Source organism: Paroedura picta, chromosome 7 (genome assembly GCF_049243985.1).
Source record: "Paroedura picta isolate Pp20150507F chromosome 7, Ppicta_v3.0, whole genome shotgun sequence".
Taxonomy (NCBI): domain Eukaryota; kingdom Metazoa; phylum Chordata; class Lepidosauria; order Squamata; family Gekkonidae; genus Paroedura; species Paroedura picta.
The window spans coordinates 74,070,305-74,091,723 of record NC_135375.1 but is presented as its reverse complement, the minus strand read 5'-3'; the positions used below and the strand labels follow the sequence as shown (position 1 = coordinate 74,091,723).

Genomic DNA, 21,419 nt, shown 5'->3' with positions numbered 1-21,419 from the left:
AGAAAACAAATTACAAATGTTCCCATATAGCTTTCAATTCTATTTGCTGGGGAAAATGTTCTGCAGATACACAAGGACTCCTTATTACATCCAGAAAAAATTATTCTGATTATAGCAAAAATATCATCTCTACAGACTACAATGCATTGGATAACAGTCAAACTATTGATTCTGTGTTGTTGCTTCCTTTGAATGAATCTTACTAATTCTAAAAATAAAGTTGTACATTAAGAGCCTGAAAATGTAAAATTTCCAGGAGCCTTGATGTCCAGGATAGCCAGTTTTTCAAAACCATTCCAAATATTTTATATTAAACTATGCAGAAAACTGTCTTCTACTACAAGGACATTTGTTCAGCACATAAGAAGCTATTTCACGTTAATGCATTTATCTTGAAGTTGTGCTTTTAAGTCTGAAGGAAGAATTAAGGAGCCCAGCTTTAATGTCAGATTTTAGAATCTGCCATCTATACCTTCTAGACTGTTAAAAAAAAAGGAGGCAAAGAAGAAAGACTCTCTGGGAAATCAACAGAAGCTTTACAGGTAAATAGAGACCACATTTTACCTTATGAAAGTAAAGATCTCAAAATATGCCTTGCTAATGAGGCAAGTCTATTTTTAGTGTTGGACTTGGCAAATCTCTTTCTCTTGAGATACTATTGCTGCTGCTCAATTCTTCTAACATGCATAGGCTTAGATAATCGATTCTGAACTTTAGTTCAATTTCCAGTACTTACCTTAGAAAATGTAGATGCTCTAAAAATTAACTGTGTGAATTCATGCTGCCTATTCTATTATTTTATTCTATTATTTTAGAGCTTCCAAAACAATGCATCTGACTGGAATGAAAAATCAGAACAATAAAACAATGAAGAGTTCCGCACAGTGACATTTTCAAGGCAGCAAGTTAACCACTGAAATTGTAGAATCAGACACTTACTGTCTTTGGGCAACACTGTAATGCTGATACCAGGATCACTAAGCTTGATAAAAGGAAGGTTCCCCAACTTCCTATCTTCTTCTCTGATAAGCAAAATATTTTTTGCACATACGTTTCCATGAACAAGATTTTTATCTTCCTGATAAAAACAAATAATGTTGTTTAGGTTTTTTACCCTGCTCCAACAGAAATCATTTGGCGATTCTGTAACATTATAAAATATCAGACATTAAAGCATGGAAGATTTTCTTTGAGTAGAAAAGAATTCCCAAGTGTGGTCAGGACCACGGCCTATGGTCCCAGCAATCAATGAGAACTCTATAACTAGAAAGTCAGAGGCTTCCATTGCACATACTGAGCAAGCAGGGTCTGTCTACTGATCGCCATACCTGGTGTGCTCCTTGTACCCCATCCACACATGAAATGTCAGCCTCTGTTCCTATTGAGCCATGCCTGGCTTCTGTGTTGAAGTCTCACAATTATGGGTAACAGACAAACTAAAGCTCATGGATAAATAGGCTTTCAGTTGGTAAGTAATTTACATTGTATGCATTCACCTCAGATGAAGTTCACATTTTGGATATCTTTGTATTTTTATATGTGACAAAATAAAGTATGGTCCCTTGCCACAAAAGAACACAACATTTCCTACACAGGTCCAACAGCGACCGTTAATATTTTCTCTGCATGCCACAAGATATCAAATAAGCTTTTCCTCTTCTGAAAGTCAGGTGTTTATTAAAATGGCCTGCAAACCATAATTTATGAAGATCCTATAAATATGTGAAATCTTTACTATAAGAAAGCCACTTGCAGGCACTCACACAAAACTTGCTTTGGAATAACACCAAGACAGTAAGTGACTTACCAGAAAGTGCATGGCCATTGCTAGCTGCTTGGCAACTTCCAGTTTCCACAAGATGGTTATAGAATTTTTATTCTTTTTCAAATAAGTGTCTAATGATCCAAACTTTACAAACTCCTGTACAAGAATATCTGATTCCGAAAGAAAGAAATTCAAAGTTATCAGTGCTTTCTAGCTACAGCGCTTGAGAAATCATGATACCTGACTGAAAATTGTGCCACGTCTGAAAACAAAACAAAACATAAAAACTGGCCACTTTTCTTGTATAGTGTGTCTTTCCAATTATACATCAGACTTTCTTTTCAAACAAAGTAGGCCTACAATTCTAGAATTACATTCTATTATTTGTTCCTATGCTAACATTTTCTGAACTGGGCAAGTTAAAAAAGGTACAGAATGAAGCTCAGATTCCAATAAACGCTTTGCAGTAAATAATGCCAATATATTAATGTACACCATGAATTTTTTTTATTACTTAAAATCCTGAATTTAAAAAAGGTAACAATTCCAAGCTGTTCTCAGAATCATGTTCTCTGAAAGCATTGACTGTCTTTCCTGTACTTTAAGAAGTTCATCAGAATCTCTGTTAGCAGGTTAAACCATGTTGCAGGAGAAGCCAAGCCAGTTCCATGGTCAGGCTGCTTTTTAAAATGTTTTTCTTCTTCTCAGGAATACTGAACCATACTGGTATTTGGACTCAGAACGTTTAAGAAATATCAGTGTTTTGGTGAGTTGGGGTCCTATAGATCTGAACCCGAACCCAAACCCGAACCCCCCCCCCATTTTCTTTTCTTTTTGATAGAACCCTAGTTACGATTCAGGTGAAAAACAACATTAAGAAAACTTTTAGAACAAAACGACTCTTAAATATTTACTCTGGAGGTGCAACATTTGCACACACACAAACATTCTGACGGGATACTAATAGCTTGTACTGTGTACATCTCCCACAGTTTCACATCAGTTAGGGAACCCTCCTGCCAGACAATGTATACTTGATCATAATGTAAATACAATTCTGCAATAAAAATTGATACAGTACATTATTAATCTCATGTGCAAATAAACATTAATTGGTTTTACTCACTTTCCTCTCCATACACACAAACGCCATAATTTAATACCAAGTGCTTGTAAGAAAGCTGACTCATCATGCTTGCTGCCTCAAAGAAAGACTACAAGAGAATAGGAACAAAAATTAGTGGAGAGAAAACTGATAAGAACTGTCTAGAATAAAATCTCATTAAAACCCACCTCTATTTTTACACAACTTCCTCTCCCAGTCTTCCACAACAATACTGCCTAACAGATGGCGTCCTGTTGGTCTCTGTAAGCCCGTATTATTTATTATAATTATAATTATTGATCAAGCATTAATCAAGCACTAATATGAATTATTTTGGTTACAATGTATAACCACTTTGATAATAAATTTAACCAACAGTGGCAGTAGGAAAATTCCTAAGGAGCACATACAAACTCTTTATACTTAAATGCAGAAGAGGGGGCTATTTTGGGTGCACAATTCAAGAGCAATGGTAGTAATGCACAAGTGAATGACTGGTAGCTGCTCTAAAACCAAGTTACAACGTTTAATCTGGACCCTGCATATCTCAATACATCCCTCAGCTAATGCCAACTGTTTGGAAGTTCTAAGCCCCAAAGAACTACTCTTGGCCACAACAAGAGCCATGGCCTTTTTGGCACTGGCTCCTGCTTAGTGGAATGAGCACCTGGGGGAGATCAGGGCCCTGGCAGAGCTCACAGAATTTTGCAGGGCCTGCAAAATGGAGCTCTTCCACCAAGCATATGGTTGAGGCCAGTGGAAAAACTGACCAAATATCTTATTCAGGCCTCCTTCCCAGCCTTCACGCCATGAAGTTAGCGGTTTAAGTAGTAATAGAATTTTAATTCTTTATTTTAATGTTTTAATATTTTTACTGCTAACATTTACTGTTACAAATTGTTGAAAACCGCCCCAAGGTGACTAGTCAAGAGGGAGCAATATAAAACCCCCCAAATAAATAAAAAATACACCCCCCCCCCTCTCCAGCTGGCTCCTTGAAGCTTAAATATGCATGATTGGGGAAGGTATTCTCCCATTGCTGGGCCCTTCCATCTATTATTTATTTATTTTATTTCTTAGCTGCCATTCCCAGACCGGTTAGCTCATGACAGTTTACAAAAGTAATCAAATAAAACAATTAAAAACAATACGTCCCCCCCACACACACACACCAGTCCTTACCAGTTCAACCCCATCGTTCCACCTCCCAGCTGCATCTCCAGTGTTGTTCGAGTCAGATACTCAGAGGAAGAGCAAGATCTTCCAATTTGCCCAGCCTCACCAAATGCCTGCTGGAAGAGCTCCATCTTTCAGGCCCTGTGAAACTTTGACAGCTCCATCAGGGCCTTCAGTTCTTCTGGGAGCTCAATCCACTAGGCAGGGATCAGGGCTGAAAAGGCCCTTTCCTCTGGGCTGGCAGGGAAGTGAGGGAAGGAGTATAAATGGCATTATACTATCTATTGACATTAATCTGGGGAAAACCTGGACATGTCAGCTAACACTCTGGAAATTCTATGGTAATACATATGGAAAAGTTATGGCTGAAACTCTATGCAGGCCTACCTGGGACAGAGGGGTGGTATATAAATTTAGTAAGAAATACGGAAGCCACACTGAACGAAATGAGAGTTACTTATGCATGTCCAGATCCCCACCCTGTTGTGAAAAACACTGGGTGACCTTAAGCCAGTTCTTTCATCTAGGCCCTGATTTACCTCCCAACTAACATGCCTCATAAATGAGTGAGGCAAAAACACTTCCCTGGTCTCCTTGCAGGAAGGATTCAATAAGGATGTAATTAATTCCCTGACCATCACCCATTGAGGCACTGGCCAGACCGTGCTTAGTTTCTGTAAGGTTGCTGCATCATCCTCGGTGCTGTATAGTAGCATAGTTGCTGTATGTGTTGTGATAGACTTCTTGTGGCTTTAATGAGTGACATGACAAAATTCATAAGGTGAACCTCTTCTCAAAAGCCCAGTAAGTCAGATTTCAGCCTAGCTAGGCTGGACAGCATTGTAAAAAGAATGATATCTATGTCAAGTATTGCAAAATTAAGCCTATACATATGGTAGATAGGTGTGAGAAAAATTAGGGATGTTGTGCGTCTGTATAAAAGCTGTCATTTTGTGCATATCACAGTTATAAGAGTTAGAAACCCACATTGTTAAAAGTGGAAGTTGAGGTACGCAATTCGTTAAAGTGTTGTCTGAGCCCGATTTATGTGACACCGTGCACTCTCATTGTTCATAATCCACAAAGTCCTCTAGCTCAGACACAAACCTCAGAGTAGTTCCTGTGAACTTTATCCAGAACTTTCAGCAGGACTTCAGTTTCATGAACCTTGCCATAGTCTCCCTCTTCTTTCCTCACACCTTTGAAAATCTTGGTGAATGTACCCTGCCCAAGGCTTTCATTCTAAAAGAAAACAGCATGCAGGGAAGAAGGACAAGGAGGGAGGAGTTAATTATCTGTAAAAACCTATAAACTGTCCACTAAAGTTATTAAGCATACTGGGGAACAAAGCCTACTGAGAGAAAATCAATGTGGCTTCCACAAAGGGAAGTCCTGTCTCATCAACCATTTGGAGTTCTTCAAGCAGCTTAAAAAGCACGTGGATAAGGAATATCAGAGAGACATTATGTACTTGGACTTCCAAAAGGTTTTTGACTAGTTACTTCACACCAAGGATTCCTAAGTAAGCTTAATAGTGATGGGATCATGGGACAGATACCCTTACAGATTAAAAAAAGTTGTGACAGCCTGCCTCTCACGGGAATGTGGAATACATACCTGCTCCATGGCTCTTTGGTCCCTAGCTCCCTCCATCCATCACACACACCTGCAGACTCCTACCTCCTCATCCTCTCTCCCTCCTTCCTTCTAGCTTCCTCAACCTCCTCCCTGGTCCCTCTCAGACAGACAGACACACTCCGTCCCCCCTCCCTCCTTACATCTCACAACAGGAGGGCCCAAGCCTCCTCCAGCTGTGCAGGCGGCGCCCCAGTGGCTGCGTGGGTCACGGGGCGGCCCCCAGCGGTTTCAGGGGCAGCACCTCACTCCACAGAGGACTCAAACCACCATAACAGCCTCAACCATCAGAGAGAAATGTGGACTACAAATATGCAAAATATTATAAATAAATAAAATTAAAAAGGAGGCCAAGGAAGGACATGACAGAGATTTGTAAAATTATGTATGAATGTAGAGTGTGTACAAAGAGAGAACTTTTTATCCTTTCTCACAATATTGGAACAAAGATGGTTTATAAATTGAATACCTAAGTTGCTGGACAATACGTACAAAACAGACCAAAAAAGTACTTTTTACAGTAAACTGTGGAATTCCCAGCCAGTGAAGGTCATGGTTCTGAACACAGATGACTTTGAAAGTGATTTAAGACAGACTCATGGAAGAGAGGCTGTCAGTGATGACTAGCCATGCTGGCTAAAGGGAACCTCCATAATCAGAGACAGTAAATCTTCGACACCCAGTGCTAGAAGATAATACCAGGAAAGGTTTTTGCCTCTGTGCTTTGTTTGTTGGCCTTCCAAAAGAAGTGATTGGCTACTGTGTGGAACAGGACCAGGGGTAATCAACCTGTGTCCTCCAGATGTTCATGGACTACAATTCCCACGAGCCCTTGCCAACAAATGCTGGCAGGGGCTCATGGGAATTGTAGTCCATGGACATCTGGAGGACCACAGGTTGACTACCCCTGAGATAGACCTCTGGTCTGACCAGCAGGGTCATTATACTTTTATAGAAACAAGAGTGTACATTTTAAAACAAAGGGGTGCAAGTCAGGTTCAGGAATAGCATCAACTGAAGGGCCATCCTCAAATACTGTCAATATCAAATTCCAGAGGTCTTCAGTGCTTGCACATACCACAAGAAAGTCTTTCTCACACACATGATTAAGTTCAGTTGTTCTACAAATCTGTGCACAGGGTTGCTCACCTTCCCTGTTTGAAAGGGAAAAGTAGAAGCTGCTGTGAGCTCTTGGAGCAAAAGAAAAAGAGCTTCTTCATAAACATGGCTGAAAACTGGTGAGCAAAGGACATAAACCTATGCCATTACAAGGGAGTAACTGCTATTGAACTTGACAGAATGCAGAGATAAGTTAGATCCCAATTGTCTGCATGTTCACTCTCTCTACCTTAGGGGGGGAATCATAACACCCTGTTCCTCAAAAATGTACAGGTATAATTAAAGAATACACTTGCATTCTGTGTTCAATTCCCTTAGGTTGCATGCACATTTAGCAAATGAAAAGCTTTCTATATGAACTATGCTCTTGTGCCTGTTTGTGCAGAATTTCCAGTACTGCATTCTTGAGAAATATTTTCATTTATTACAATAATGGGATTTTATCCCAGGTAGCTGCATTTAGTTATGATCTAGCATTCAATTCCAGATAGCTTACAAATTTCAAATCTTCATGGGAGATTTTGTGAAAAACCATCTGGTTGATGTTATTGTGCCTCTGCAAGGTGGGAGAGGTTGGTATATCAGACACTCCATTGCTTCTAAATACTAGGAGGTTGGATTTATCTGTTGAGAAAAAAGCCAAAGGGCATATTACTTACAGCACAACATGCAAATACTTGCCTCAACAAGTATTTAGAAAACTGACACTGACTTAGATTCTAAGTGTAGCTTCCGCTTGTTAAGACTAAGAGCCAGGACAGTAGGAAAAGATCACATACAATCCCACATAATCTCACCATAATAATCTCATCATAAACAAAGACATCCTCAAAGAATCAAGCCTCTTCCTTTTCCTAGCCCTATAACTAATCAACAATTAAAGAGGTTACCAAAGGCCTGGGAACGCCCTTCTTTTCTCCTTTGACCAATCAGAGAGAATACCAGTTAACACTCCAAGATTTCCTTCCTTTCTCTAACTCAAGGGTCAGGCTGTATACGAAAACCCGGCAAATTACAGAAAATCAAGTTCTAAGGAACAAAAAAAAGTCAACCAAAGAATCATTTTAAACATTTGACTTATGTTTCACCAAGGAGGTCCTTACCTTTTGGTTTTGGTGGGCAGCATCTGGTAAACTGGAAAATTATGCTGTCTGATCGTACAGTTTCTGTCCGGTAACAATTCAACAAATCTGGAAGGTTTGTAAAGTTTCTTCGTGTACCAGTGAGATTATACTCACCGCTTTCACTTTTTGTTATTAAACAATGTTTGTAATCTGTGACGTTTTCCCGCTATAGAATTGGATGTGGAGGAAGAAGACAGAAATAATTTTTAAACCACACTTTCTTCATGCTCTATCAATGTTCAGGGGAAGGCGGTATATAATTACAATAAACACATACATTTTTAAAAAGGCTATTCTAAACTCTGCCAAAGAAGTAACTGCATAAATTTTATAGTCTCATTAAAGCAAATTAAAATTTCATGGGTAGAAGAAAATATATCCTTTAACTTTCAAACGTCACATGAAGCTACCTTAGACTGTATGAGACCCTTGTTTCATCAAAGTATTGTCTACTGAGGCTGGCAGTCTCTCCAGTCTACAGGGTCTCAGGCAGAGGTCCTTCACATCAACTTTAGCCAGATTCTTTTAACTTTTATCCTCCAAACAACACAAGGGAATCCTTGAAGGAACTATTTCCAGCTTCTTCCACTGAACGTCTGTCATTAATCAACTGGTGATTTGTTTTCTTTACTTAATACTGAAACAGGGAACTCCTAATCAAATGGGAATCAAGGGTAATGAAACTCTAGTTCAAGCTTTTCTTGGCATCAAAATTCAGGATTATTACAGAATAAATCTCACAAAATGACAGCCTGAACACCCAAGTCACCAAATTTTGCAAGGAACATCTTCTTCTATAATAAAAGTCCATGTGACAATAAATTGCAATGAGAGTAATCATGAATAGAAGACTGCTCTCAAAACATATCTAATAACAAGTTTATCTGAAGACTTTACTGTTTTAGAGAAAGTAAATTATCAAACTTTTACATCATTTGAAACTCTGAACTAGGCATCACTTGCAGGACCTATGTTGTTTTATGGCTTTTCCCAATTTAACCTTTTCCCAATTTTACCAGTTTGCAAGAACCACATTTTTGAAAACAGTTCTTCTTTATTTACATTTATCTTCTGCTAGATTTAAGATCCAAGAGCTCTGCTTGCTAAGTTACAGTACTAACACAACTCATTTGATCACTACAGTAAATCACTTTATGAGGAAATTAAACCATGTTGCAAAATGCTACTTAGTTCACTAAAAAAGTGAGCTAGGTTGCACAATGTTTTGCTTTGCTTCAGTTCTTGCAGAGACTTAATAGCCAACAACATTGTCTGGGAATGACAATAAAAGTGAAACTGATCAAACCCATGGCAAAATCATGAGATTATGTTACAGAGCAAGGGGGATTATCAGGAATTTCCAGTTCAAATCTGAAATTACAAATATGTCATTTAAATATGTTTTATACTATGAATGAAATACATGTTTTTTAAAAGAAGCCAATTATATTTTGAGAAGTAAAAATTTAAAAAGTCAAAACAGTTGAATTCTGATCTTCAATACTAACCTGCACAGCAAAGGTCAGAAAATATTTCTTAAACTCTTTTGGACTGCAACGAAGAACATAACACCCTGTCTGACTGCCGGCTCTCTTCAGTTTATTGATTGCAAAGTCCATCCTGTTTTTTTAAAAAATAAGAGAAGTAAATTTTTTTCCTTTCAAAATTTTAGCAAGCTTTGAACTTCGGCCTGACCCCAGAGACTTTAATGCCCAATCAAGAGGTTAAAAAAAACTCAATGTGTTTATGATTGTTTATACATTATAGCATCTGTTTACCTTTCTCTGGTCTACTTTTGACAAAATGAATAAAAAAGCTGTGTCAGCTTTGAAGGGGACGATGAAAGCTCAGTTACAGAATACTGGCATGCAGAAGTTCTCTCTTTCAGGCCCTGGAATCTCTAGTTAAAATATCACAAGGTAGCAGGATTACAAAAGCCCCTCTGTACTTTGGAGACCTTATGTCAGCAAAAGTCATCTGAGTAAATTTTGTGATTTCATATAAAGCAGTTATAGTAAATGCTTTCTTATCCTTCACGCATGGGGAATGGGGGAGGGGGTCTGCTGGTTAATCAAATGTGCTCGATGCTCATGTTTAGGGATGGACACAAACCAGTAAAAGACCTCAAAATCATAATAAATTTGGTTGGTTTGTGCCCCCTGAACCCAGGTTTGGAGGAGGGTTTCCCTGGACCTTTTGGCTGATTGGGTTCGGGCCATTTAAACCTAGCAGCTAAGCATCCTCAGGTGTTGAGGAATCCCGGATGAATCAGCAGCAACCAAGCCTCATCCTTGCTGGGAAAGCAATGGCGACAGTCCACATGCCTGGTGGGATTCTCCAGAACTGCTGTAAGCTGCAGGCAGACAACTGGGCTAGGAGTGCAGATATGGATCCTAACAACTTGAGGCAGGCTGAGGGGAAGGAGGCATCCAAGGATGACATAAGCTGTAGTGCCAGTTGTCAATAGTCCAGCAACATCCTGATGCATCAATCTGGCCAACTAGAGAGAAGGGGGTGAGGTGTGTGTATTCCTGCAGACACAGGGATATGCTGACCAGGAAATGCCAATTAACTGAGCATTTTGTATAATCAAGAGCTGGAGAACGAAGCATTTATTGTATATAGATAGATTCATATGGCTTCATCTGTGAATGCCACATACTACTGCTTTTGAATAAGGAGAAAAGGCAACATTGTTATGGCTTATTCCTGTTAAAAGAAACCAACATGGCAACAGACAAAGTTATCTTATTTGTGTCCCATTTTAATTTTTTTAAATTGAGAACAAGCATTTTATTGAGAAATAAGTGTAAGTCTTAATCCAAACAATCCAATTATAATAAAAGGTAACATTTGACAGAGACTCTGAGGTCATCTATCCCCTGTATATGTCTAAAACAAGCTGGGTCAAAACACTATTGGGTGAATTACTGCCATCTGACTCTACCTCTAGGATGCATAAAAGCAGTATCAGCCTTCTATAATGGACTTTACAGGTGTTGGTCACACCTCAGACTGTACCCTTTGAAGGGTACCCTTTTCAAACACAGCCCACACAGAGACGGGGGAATTCTAGCTTCTGGACTTCTTGAGAAGAAGCTCCTATGAAGTTTCCGAAAAGGCTACCCCCCCCCCGCCCCCATATTATCCATATCTGTCTTAACCAAAGTGAAATATATTTAATTTAACAATAGTATATATAAAGACACCCTGAAATAACTTTTGGTAGAGAGTGGGGGTTGGGGGGAGATTAGTAATTTGTACCAAAAGCAATTTCCTTTGCTAGCAATTTTGTGTTCCCCACAATCATTTACGACACTGATATCAGAATTGCCTTTTCTTTCTTCACAACTTAAAAATCTATTTTTGCCAGACCCTGCAGTGAACACATTAAGTCCTCAGCTTATGACATCATACACTATCACCATGGTTTTGTCTCGGAGTTCTTAAGTTCATTATCTGTTCACTGCATGCCAGATTTAGAAGTGAACAGCGAACAGAAGAAAATGTCTTTAGCTTTGTTTTAAGATTTGTCAATTGAAATAAACCAAACAAACCTAAGAAGCTGATCAGCCCTTCTACATATGTTCATGTCAAGATTTACACAGAATTTCCAGAGGATAATATGTATTGAATGTCAGTGACTCAGCTTCAGGGACAGACAATTAGTCCCATGTAGCAACTGGAGACCTCCTAAGTGCACCAAAGCACCCATGCTGATTCAATGGAACAGAGAATGAACATCTCGATATGGCTAAATTATGCAGTCAGGTTGACACTGGTAGCGGAGATATATTGAAAGACTATTTGCTCAGCACTGATCATACCTGCTGGATTAAGACAACAATCTCTCAAGAAAGTAGAACATGTTCTTAATGGCAAGGCTGGCTTTGAGGATTACCATGGTAAAGCAGGGGCTGGAGCCCATAGGCTAGCAAAAACAGCACTGCTGACCTATCTACCTGAGGAAGGAATTGATCTAAGTGTTACAAGAAGCTGGAGAGTGCATCCACAGGTACACACAAACCCACACATGCACTTCTTTTACTCATGTAACCACTAGCAGGCCTCTCAGGATAGCAAAACAAGAGTCATGTCTGTTCAGCTTCCAGGAACGGCCTCACTAACAGCAGCCAGCAACATTCTCATCTCACAAGACCCTTAAGGACAACTTAGAGAGGCAACATGGAATGTGAAGCAACTCCCTCACTTGCCCCACCCTCCCTCATTCAGCCATATTGGCTTGCCCTGGGGAGGCTACTCCAGGCTTCAGAACAGGAGAGAGAAGAGGTTACAGCACTTTCAACCTCTCCTCTTCCTTGCACAGCAATCTCCCTTCCAGCATGAATGTCCCCTTTCCAGCATCATTTCTTCCCTGGTCTGACCCTGGAGATTCCATGATGAAGAGTGCCTGACCTACCCCCCACCCCCTTTCCTTTAGGACCAACCCCAGCCCTGCTCATCAGGCTCCAGCACCTGTTCTGGCAAATCTGGAACTACAGGTGGGCCATTTGCCCACCCCTTCCTGGCCGCTGTTTGCTTCTTAAAGCCCCTCCTCAATGCTGGTTTCTTTCCACTCCACAACTCATCGTATCCTGACCCTTCCTGGCCTTTTTGTTTCAGTCGTCACTATTGCTGGGTCCACTGGCAAGGCTGTTGTCCTCTCTCAGAGTGGTGTTCACATCCCTGGCAATCTTGGGGTCTGCTGGGGTCTGCTCCTGGCAGGCCTAGGTGTCAGCAGGCTAGGGCCCCCAAAACTCACAAATGCCCTGATCAAAGTTCTCAAGGTTTTGAAAATGTAAGAAGCATGTACTACTTACGAAACTGGACCATGGCAATTGCTCTGGATATTTTCAAGCACTGAAGGAGGTGCTACTTCCTTACAGAGGTAATGATGAGCATCTGCAATTAATCTATAATAGCCATCAATTAACGACACAAAAGAAAGAGCTTCTCTTAATGAATGAAACTCAGCTTCCTGTAAAGATGAAGGAAAGGGGCAAAATTATACATATTTCATAAAAACATTTCTCTTGCATGCTCCACAAAACACTCATTATTCCAACTCCTACATACTAATCACTGATATGAGCAACCAATGAAAATGCACGGCAGTAGCTGTCGACTGTTTTATGAGGAGATTAAAGCTCTGCTTTACTTCAGAAAGGCAGAAAGGTTGTAATACTTTCAAGTCAGGCAATGGAATGTAGATATTCTGGAAAGATTGAATGCACCTTCAACACAGCCAGCTTGCCCACGTTCTCCACAATACGATCTCTATGTATGATTGTGCACAGAGCTGAACAGCACATATTAAGATAGTATGCGGTTACAAGTGTGCATGCAGTTGACTAGCAATTGACCATCCATATGGCAAAACTACTGCCACCAATGGCCAAGAGTGGAAACATATTATAAACAAGGCAAGAAATCCAGGGGCACCTACAGCAGCGCATTGGCTGAGAGGACAACCTGCTCCACCAATTGCCAGCTAAAGGATCAAAAGAAGAAAAAAAGACAAGTGTGCAAGGCCTCACGGTATGGCATCAAAAAGTAACTAATTAAATCCAAAATTAAAAAAATTAACTCTAAAGAGCAGCTTTAGCAAAAAAAAAAACTTTATCAATAGACAAACCGCTCTCTATAGACATAACTCCTAAAAAAACCCTCCACAATTGTATGCCAATTAAGACTCTGTAAATGTAAAAGGTCACAGACACAGGATGATATTTTGAGGTTTGAAGGTCAAACAAAGCAATTATAATTGAAATGAAGGTTACTGAGAAAATGTGTCCTGCTTTAAGGTGCTTCTTGTAACGCAACATCAGCCGTCACTGACCCTAACCTACAGGATGAAGTAAATCTTGGATTTCAGACTACTTCTTTGGGGGCTGAAAAAAATATTTTTCTGGAACATGGCAACATTTGTTAGCTCTTAGCCACTTCCATAAGAGTTTTGTGTTCATCACCATTTTTGAATTAATGCTTCCAGCCACTTCGAGGCATGCAGTTCTAATCTAATGTATGGACAGGGAAGCCAAGCCTTAGCTATGATATGGATGAGATCTGTTGTGGTTTCTGCCCTGCCTCTTGAACCATTCATCATATCTTCAATGGTACAGAACAGCTTTTTGATAAGTTTTTAAAATGGATGGGTTGCATATTTAGGGGATTTTGGGGGGCAAGAGGAAAGAAAATTGCCTAAATGTGCCCTCATGGGGGAAAGAGACACAACAAGGAATTTCAATATTTCTATGTTATTAGGCCTGTTCAGCCAGGTCTATTCCTCTGGAAACTCTACAAGTGCAGAAACTGGGAATAGGTTTCTGGGTATATTTTGATTCCATTGGGAAATACTGCATTCAATACAAAGTGGATCTCTAAGAACACTCATCTTCTGCACAGAAGATACGAGCAGGATGGATATGAGGTGTATGCCCAATTCCAATCATCCTATGTACAAATAGCATCTAAGCAGTTCACATTTTCCTACAGCGATGTATAAAATTGTTTAAAGATCTACAGATACAACTACTTGAAAGAAAAAGCCACTGTACCAGATTCTTAGAGTCCTGCTTGTGAATCGTTACAATTCTGCTCTCACTGGAACCTTCCTGGCTTGCTTGCTTAATACTGACATCAATGATATCAGGAAAATCACAATAGGTCTGTAGGTTCTGCAAAAGAGTGTTCGCTTATTATAAAACAGCTTCTATATGATACATAACAGAGGGGCAAACCCAAGGACCAGACATTGCAACAAACACAGATGCCAACTCTGTCCCTATTATTCACTGAAATCAACAGTTACAGACAAACCATGAGGGACTCATCCATTAATATATGTGCCATCGTGTGTCAACAATGCCCTTTTCCTCTTTACAACAGGACAAAAAGTTCAGTCGGTTAGTGAAATAACAGATGGACATCACTCTAACAAAAAGGCAATACTTAGAAAAATTGAGTGAGAACACTACCCAGAATGCTCAAAATCACTATTTTAAGGCAAAAGAACTTCATAAAAGAAGACTCCAGCATGAAATCACTGAATCATAATTCATCAAGAACACCATCTCCCAGGACTAGGGATTCGTCAGCCATGACTTGTGTTAACGACCTTAGTAAAACTAGGGACACATTGTGCCTAGCAAGGACCCACCAAATTTATCTGATGAAAACAGCTTTAAGCCCATGTCACAAGTCTCCTGTTTATTTATGAGCATTTGCCAAATACTAGACATGAGAGTTTTTCCACCAGATATACCAGATATCTAGCATCCTTATGCATACTGACAGATGATCCTAACTGTAAATATAATAAAACTAAAGGCAAAGCCCATTGTATGCAGAAATACAATGGGTGCTAGCCTTTCCCCGCAGGGAGCCCCCGGTCTGTCCGGAGGAAGGGGCCAATCTGCACCCTTCCTCATCCCAGACAGAGCCCGCCCTAACTCCTCCCCCTAAGCCCTTACAGCTTTATTCAGTCCGCGGCGCCCGCGGCACCACGGGCTGTGTAAAGATGCTTACATGAATCCTGAAATTCTTAGGCAGGAAAAATTTAAACACACATGATCAGTGCACTGATCCACAAGAGGGCAATATTTCAATTTAAGCAAACTAGCTAATCGCCTCTATAATGTCTTCAAATATCTCAAAGAAAAGAATATCAAAGTAATAATATTAACCAACAAACATATCAATAATATCAAAACATTAAGAGAGAGTACAGCAAAACTCAACTAAAATTTCCCTAATTTCAAACAATAACAACTAACAGTTACACCCTTCAAAGTCCATAAATGTCAAGGGGCTTAGAATTCCTTATTCTACAAATCTTATACTTGTGATTTGAGACAGTGGTCCCCAACCTTTTTATCACCGGGGACCGGTCAACGCTTGACAATTTTACTGAGGCCCGGGGGGGGGGGTAGTCTTTTGCCGAGGGACGTCGCTGCCGCTGCCTGAGCCACTTGCTTTCCCGCCGGCGCACCTGACTTCCCGCTGCCTGCTGGGGGGCGCTGCCAGCAGCAGCTGCACAGTGCTATGCTGAGGGGGAGTCCCAACCATGGCGGCCGCCAGAGAGCACCAAAGGTGAGTTGGCGGCAGAGTGGCAGGGCAGCCCCTGAGGCAGCAGCTGGGGAAGAGGACAAGGAGGAGCCACAGTCCAGTAACGAATGATCCGTGGACTGGTACCGGTCCCCGTACTGGGGGTTGGGGACCACTGGTTTGAGAGACCTCCAAGAAAGAATTTCCAAATATGGGGGCTGTATTAGAGACTACCTTTCAATTTGGCTACACTGCTTCCAGGATAGACAGTTTAATTTTTATTCTACTTTTCACACACACACACTCACATACAATTTTACACTCAAGCAGGTCACATCAATCAGAAACTAATATATTAATCTAATATAAAAGAAAAGTTACACTGAACAGAAAGTGTTCCTTGGGGATGCTGAGCTGGATTCAGGCACAGTGGAGGAATGCCTGGCCACTGACTCTCCCTCTGTTGGGATCAGCAATGGCAGAACTATTGAAAGGTCATTCCTGACAGAGAGAAGAAATTATGGTGAAGCAGCAGAATTAGGGCTGGATATCACTGAAGTTTTCATCAGTGTACACAGACATCACTGACTGTGTTTACTCTTCTCTCTTTAGATAAGAAACATAATTAACTCAAGTAATGTTCTGATGACTTACAGATTTGTTCAAAACATTTTGGCATGAATGAGAACAACCCTCCTTTGCTTAATTTACCAGGCTGCTTCAAAAAGAGTGAAGTATTTCTAGATAAGATGTTCTATCCACTGAGTTAACTCTGTGTCACCACGGCTTTCTTGATTAAGTTATATCCTATTACAAAGTCACTAAAAAAAACAGACAGACATTCTTTGCATTCTCAACCACATCTGATACCAAGCCACTTATTTCTGAGATTATTGACTAGCAGTCCTTAAAAGCCTTGGCAGCAATTCTGCTTGGTGTTACATGTAAATAAGGTTAGCTAAAACCAATGTGAGTTACATATGCCGAAATACAAATAGGTCTGCTGTTCTTTGCTGTCCTAGCTGCTTCAGTAGGCTTATTATGCTCCAGCATGGAAATGGCATCCTACAGAAGCAGTTGGCAAAACAAACTGTCCAGGATACAAAAGAAAAATGGTTGTATACAGCTAAAAGGGAACTAGAATCATAGAATCATAGAGTTGGAAGGGGCCATACAGGCCATCTAGTCCAACCCCCTGCTCAACGCAGGATCAGCCCAAACTATGGAGCTTTCAGCCAGATTCCCAGGCTGGTGTTTTATCTTATGCAAAAATGATACTTTATCAAGGCTATTTTGTAATTCACTATTAAATATGAATATCTAATTATCCAGTGGGCATCCCAATTCCAAGACCACTTTGTTTCCAATGGTTTTTGGAAACTCTGAAAGTAAAAAATGTGAGTTTAAAGAGATTACCTGTTCTTCCAGAGTTTCACAGTCTTTATGTTTCCCCCTGGACAGCTTAATTCCTCCATTTCCAGATATTACAATGGTTGCAAAGCTCTCTTCTTCCGAAAACTCTCTGCCAGGTTCCTTTACTTCAAACACTTCTGAGTAGAAGGCAGACTGGAGAGTTTCCAGATTTATAAGATACTTCAGTTTCAAATTTCTGGCAGTTGCCTTGCATTGGCTGAACTGCTGAATAAACTTGCGAAACCTGTACCTTATTCTTTTTCGTGTTAGAATGTGATAGTCTTGGATTTTTTCTCTGATACACTTGGGCAAAAACATTTTGTAGCTGAAAATACAAAATCCATCAGATGAGTGGCAATTTATCCATAGTAACCTCAAAGCATTATTATTTCTGTATACAAGATCTAATAACTACAAAAAAGCAGTCCTAAATCTTAAAATAATTTGACCTGAAAGCAAGTCAGACAGAAGCTAGAAGTGCTGAATTCAAAGTTATTTTGCTTAGTGTTTTCATTGAACTGTCAAACCTTATTTCTGCAACAATCAGAGATGAAGAATGGTTTTAAATGACAGAAGAAAATCCAGTCATTACAACAGGTTACAGAAAAACACCTGAGGAGTCCGATTTGGTATGTGGGATACACTTAGTGCTCACAGCTGCAGTGACTCCCTCAAATCTGCCATTGTCTGAGTTAATCTGTGAGCCAGTGCAGCAGGTAATTGGATTGTGACATCCATAATTTAAAAATCTCTCTTCAGCTATGAAACCAATTGCATGATGTCGGGCCAATCACCATCTTTCTCAGCCTAAGCTATTTTACAGGGTAGCTGTTAGGATATAATGCAGGAGCCCATATAGGCTGCCCAGAACAGGAAAAAGTATAGTAAACAAAAGAAAAATAAGCTATCATTTCTGCAATGGACAGTTTTAGACTCTTATTAAAGCACAGAGCTACGTATGTTTTCAATTTTCTTCACAGTTGCTGACAAAGGGATCAGAGCTGCATTTTGATAACATGGTAACTTTCCCTAGTCCTCACTCACCTCTATTACAGATTTCACTGATTTGATATCCAGCATATTTGCTATGTATCTGTTAGGATGTTCTAACATGAAGAGATCAACACACCAAGAACACTATCCTACATGATAATTTTTTATCTTTAAAAGAAGTATGTTAATAAGTATGATGATGAAAATTAATTACCTGATAGAATTGTAGATCGCCAAGGGAGTTTGGTCCTTCTCTTTGGCCATTCTCATCATATCTAGAACGGCCATGCCGAGACACTCTTCTTGTGTTTCATGAGTAACAGACATCTTTACCCATCCATGTACAAAGTCTTCTCGCCACTGAATGCAAAAATAAAGCAGACATTTCAGGATGAATACCTGGATGATGCCTTTTCCATTTATCATTATCATTATTGAATTTTTATACCACCCTCCCAAACCAGTACATTTAATGTACTGTGGTTAGAATAATTTTTCAGAAAGGGTCAGGATGCAATTTCTGAAATTATTTTTGAGATGGCAAGAATCAAATTGCAAAGGTACTACCAATCTAACAGTTATCAATCATTTACTGATTAGAAGAACTAAACGAAGAAAATCTTGGGAAAGAGTGCTTTGATCTAGTTTAACAACATAAGAGAAGCCATGCTGGATCATATCAATGCCCCTCCAGTTCAACACTGTGTCGCAGAGTGGCAAAAACCCAGGTACCATCAGGAGGTCCACTAGCAGGATCAGAACTCCAGAAATCTTCCCACAGTTGCACCCCTAACACCAAGAACACAGAACATCACTTCCCCAGACATAGTGTTCCATCTATATCTTGTAGCTAATAGTCCCCCATGGACCTCTGCTCTATATGTTTATTCAGCCTCTTCTTGAAGCTTTCTGTGCTTGCAGCCACACCACTTCCTGCAGCAGTGAATTCCATGTGTTAATTACATTTTGGTTGAAGAAGTACTTCTTTTTATCTGTTCTAAGCCTACTGCTCTTTATTTCATTGAGTGCCCAAAAATTCTTATTTTGTGTAAAAGAGAGAAAAGTACCCCTTTGTCTACCTTCTCTATCCCATGCATAATTTTATAAACTTCTATCATGTTACTCCTTAATTGTTGTTTCTCCAATCTTAAGAGCTCTAACTTTTGAACGTTTCTTCATAGGAAAGGCGTTTCACTCCCTTAATAATTTTAGTTGCTTTTTCTGCACCTTTTCCAATGCTATACTATCTTTTTAAAGGTGCAATGACCAGTATTCCAAATGAGGCCACACTATATATTCATACACGGGTATTATGATACTGGCCGAAATGTTTTCAACCCCCTCTTATAATCCCCAATATAGCACTTGCCTTTTTTACTGCAGTTGCACACTGAGTTGACATCTTCAGTGAGTACTCTCTCCTGGTCATTTGCCACCAGTTCAAACCCCGACAACATATATTTATAATTAAGACATTTGGCCCCAGTGTGCATTACTTTGCATTTGTTTACACTGAACCTCATTTGCCACATTGTCATCCACTTGCCCAGCCTCAACAGATCCCTTTGTCTTCAAAAGAATTCCGCCAACATAACCAGTATTGATGTTCCCAGATCTTAACTGGAACCTTGTTTAAGGATGGGAGTTACATTAGCTACCTTCCAGTCCTTAGGAATTGAGGCAGATTTTAATGTCTGGCTGCATATTTTTGTCAGGAGAGCCACAAGCTCATATTTGAGTTCTTTTGAACTCTTGGATGTATGCTATCTGGGTCTGGTGATTTGTCAGTTTTTAATTTGCCATTAGTCACGGGACCTCCTCTTTTGTCACCTCAATCCAATTCAGGTCTTTCAACACCCCTCCTGAAAACAGCAGTTCTGGAGTCGGCAAGCACCTCCCATTTCCCATAGAAAAGACAGAGGCAAAACATGCATTCAATTTCTCTTCCATTTCCCTAACATCTTTTAGTCATCCTTTCATCTCTTGGTCATCCAAGAGTCTCACAGTGCCTCCCTGGCTGGTTTCTAGCTACTAATGTATTTGAAGGAATGTTTATTGTGGGACTTTGTTCTTTGTAATATGTTTTTCATAGTCCCTTTTGGCCTGTCTGATCACTGATGCATTTTATTTGGCAAACCCATCCTATGCTCTCTTTTATTAACTTCACTTGGACTAGCCTTCCACCACTAAAAGGAATCCTTCTTACCTTTTACTGCTTCCATCACTTTATTTGTTAACCATTCAGGCCTTTTAAAATGCCTATTCATACCTTTCCTAAACTGTGATATTCATTCCATCTGAACTTCCAGGACTGTAGTTTTAAATAGCCTCCACACTTCCTGAAGGGAGTTGACCCTCCTTTACCTTTCTTTTTAGTTTCTTCTTCACAAGTCATTTGAAAGAAGTTACCCCTTCCAAAGTTAAATGGGGTTAAGTTGGTCTTATGGGAAACTCCCTATTTGCATAAATGCTTAAAACATTATAACTGTTCCCAACCATTTGTTATAGCAGGCCTTCAAAAACAAAAACGAAAAGAGGTAGCTCTATACAATTACATGGAACCTAGCCATTTTCCTATAAAGCAGGACTATAAAGCAGAGCTGGCTTCCATCTTGATATCTAGATTCATTCATCTCCTAACGGTGCTCCCAAATATACCCCCTTACTTTCTCCTGCACAACTGAATAGCTGTCATTCAATACTACCAGGGAAAGTAAACTACAGCACGAGGAAACATGGTTGTAATGAGGACAGAGTCTGTCTTCTATCCATGACAATGGGGTTTTTGGCCCTCAGTGACAGGAATTCTGCAGAAAAACACATAATGTATGGCTGGGCACAGAACTGAATTGTATCAAAAATAATAAGCATTTCCCTAGCTACAAGGTAATATTTATTCAGCACAACTGTTAGAGCAGTAGTTCTCAACCGCTGAGTTGGTGCCCCCAACTGCAGCGGCAGCAGGGTTGGCGTGCACACGCACACGAGCAGTATGCATGTGCGAGCGTGTGCATGCATGTACAGGTGTGCAACAGGGTAACAG

The 21,419-nt window shown here is 40.0% G+C and overlaps 1 protein-coding gene across 1 annotated transcript in view; it reads right to left on the bottom strand.

Annotated features, from left to right (window-relative positions):
- JAK2 (Janus kinase 2) overlaps window positions 1-21,419 on the bottom strand; it is an 83,066-nt gene that overhangs the window by 19,010 nt on the left and 42,637 nt on the right. The window contains exons 5-15 of the mRNA XM_077344937.1: window positions 18,591-18,736; window positions 17,387-17,708; window positions 14,482-14,601; window positions 12,745-12,902; window positions 9,433-9,544; window positions 7,904-8,090; window positions 7,297-7,424; window positions 5,154-5,288; window positions 2,892-2,979; window positions 1,808-1,935; window positions 940-1,078 (exon numbers count right to left, since the gene is read on the bottom strand). Coding sequence (XP_077201052.1) covers window positions 940-1,078; window positions 1,808-1,935; window positions 2,892-2,979; window positions 5,154-5,288; window positions 7,297-7,424; window positions 7,904-8,090; window positions 9,433-9,544; window positions 12,745-12,902; window positions 14,482-14,601; window positions 17,387-17,708; window positions 18,591-18,736 — 1,663 coding nt within the window. The remainder of the gene's footprint in view (window positions 1-939; window positions 1,079-1,807; window positions 1,936-2,891; window positions 2,980-5,153; window positions 5,289-7,296; window positions 7,425-7,903; window positions 8,091-9,432; window positions 9,545-12,744; window positions 12,903-14,481; window positions 14,602-17,386; window positions 17,709-18,590; window positions 18,737-21,419) is intronic.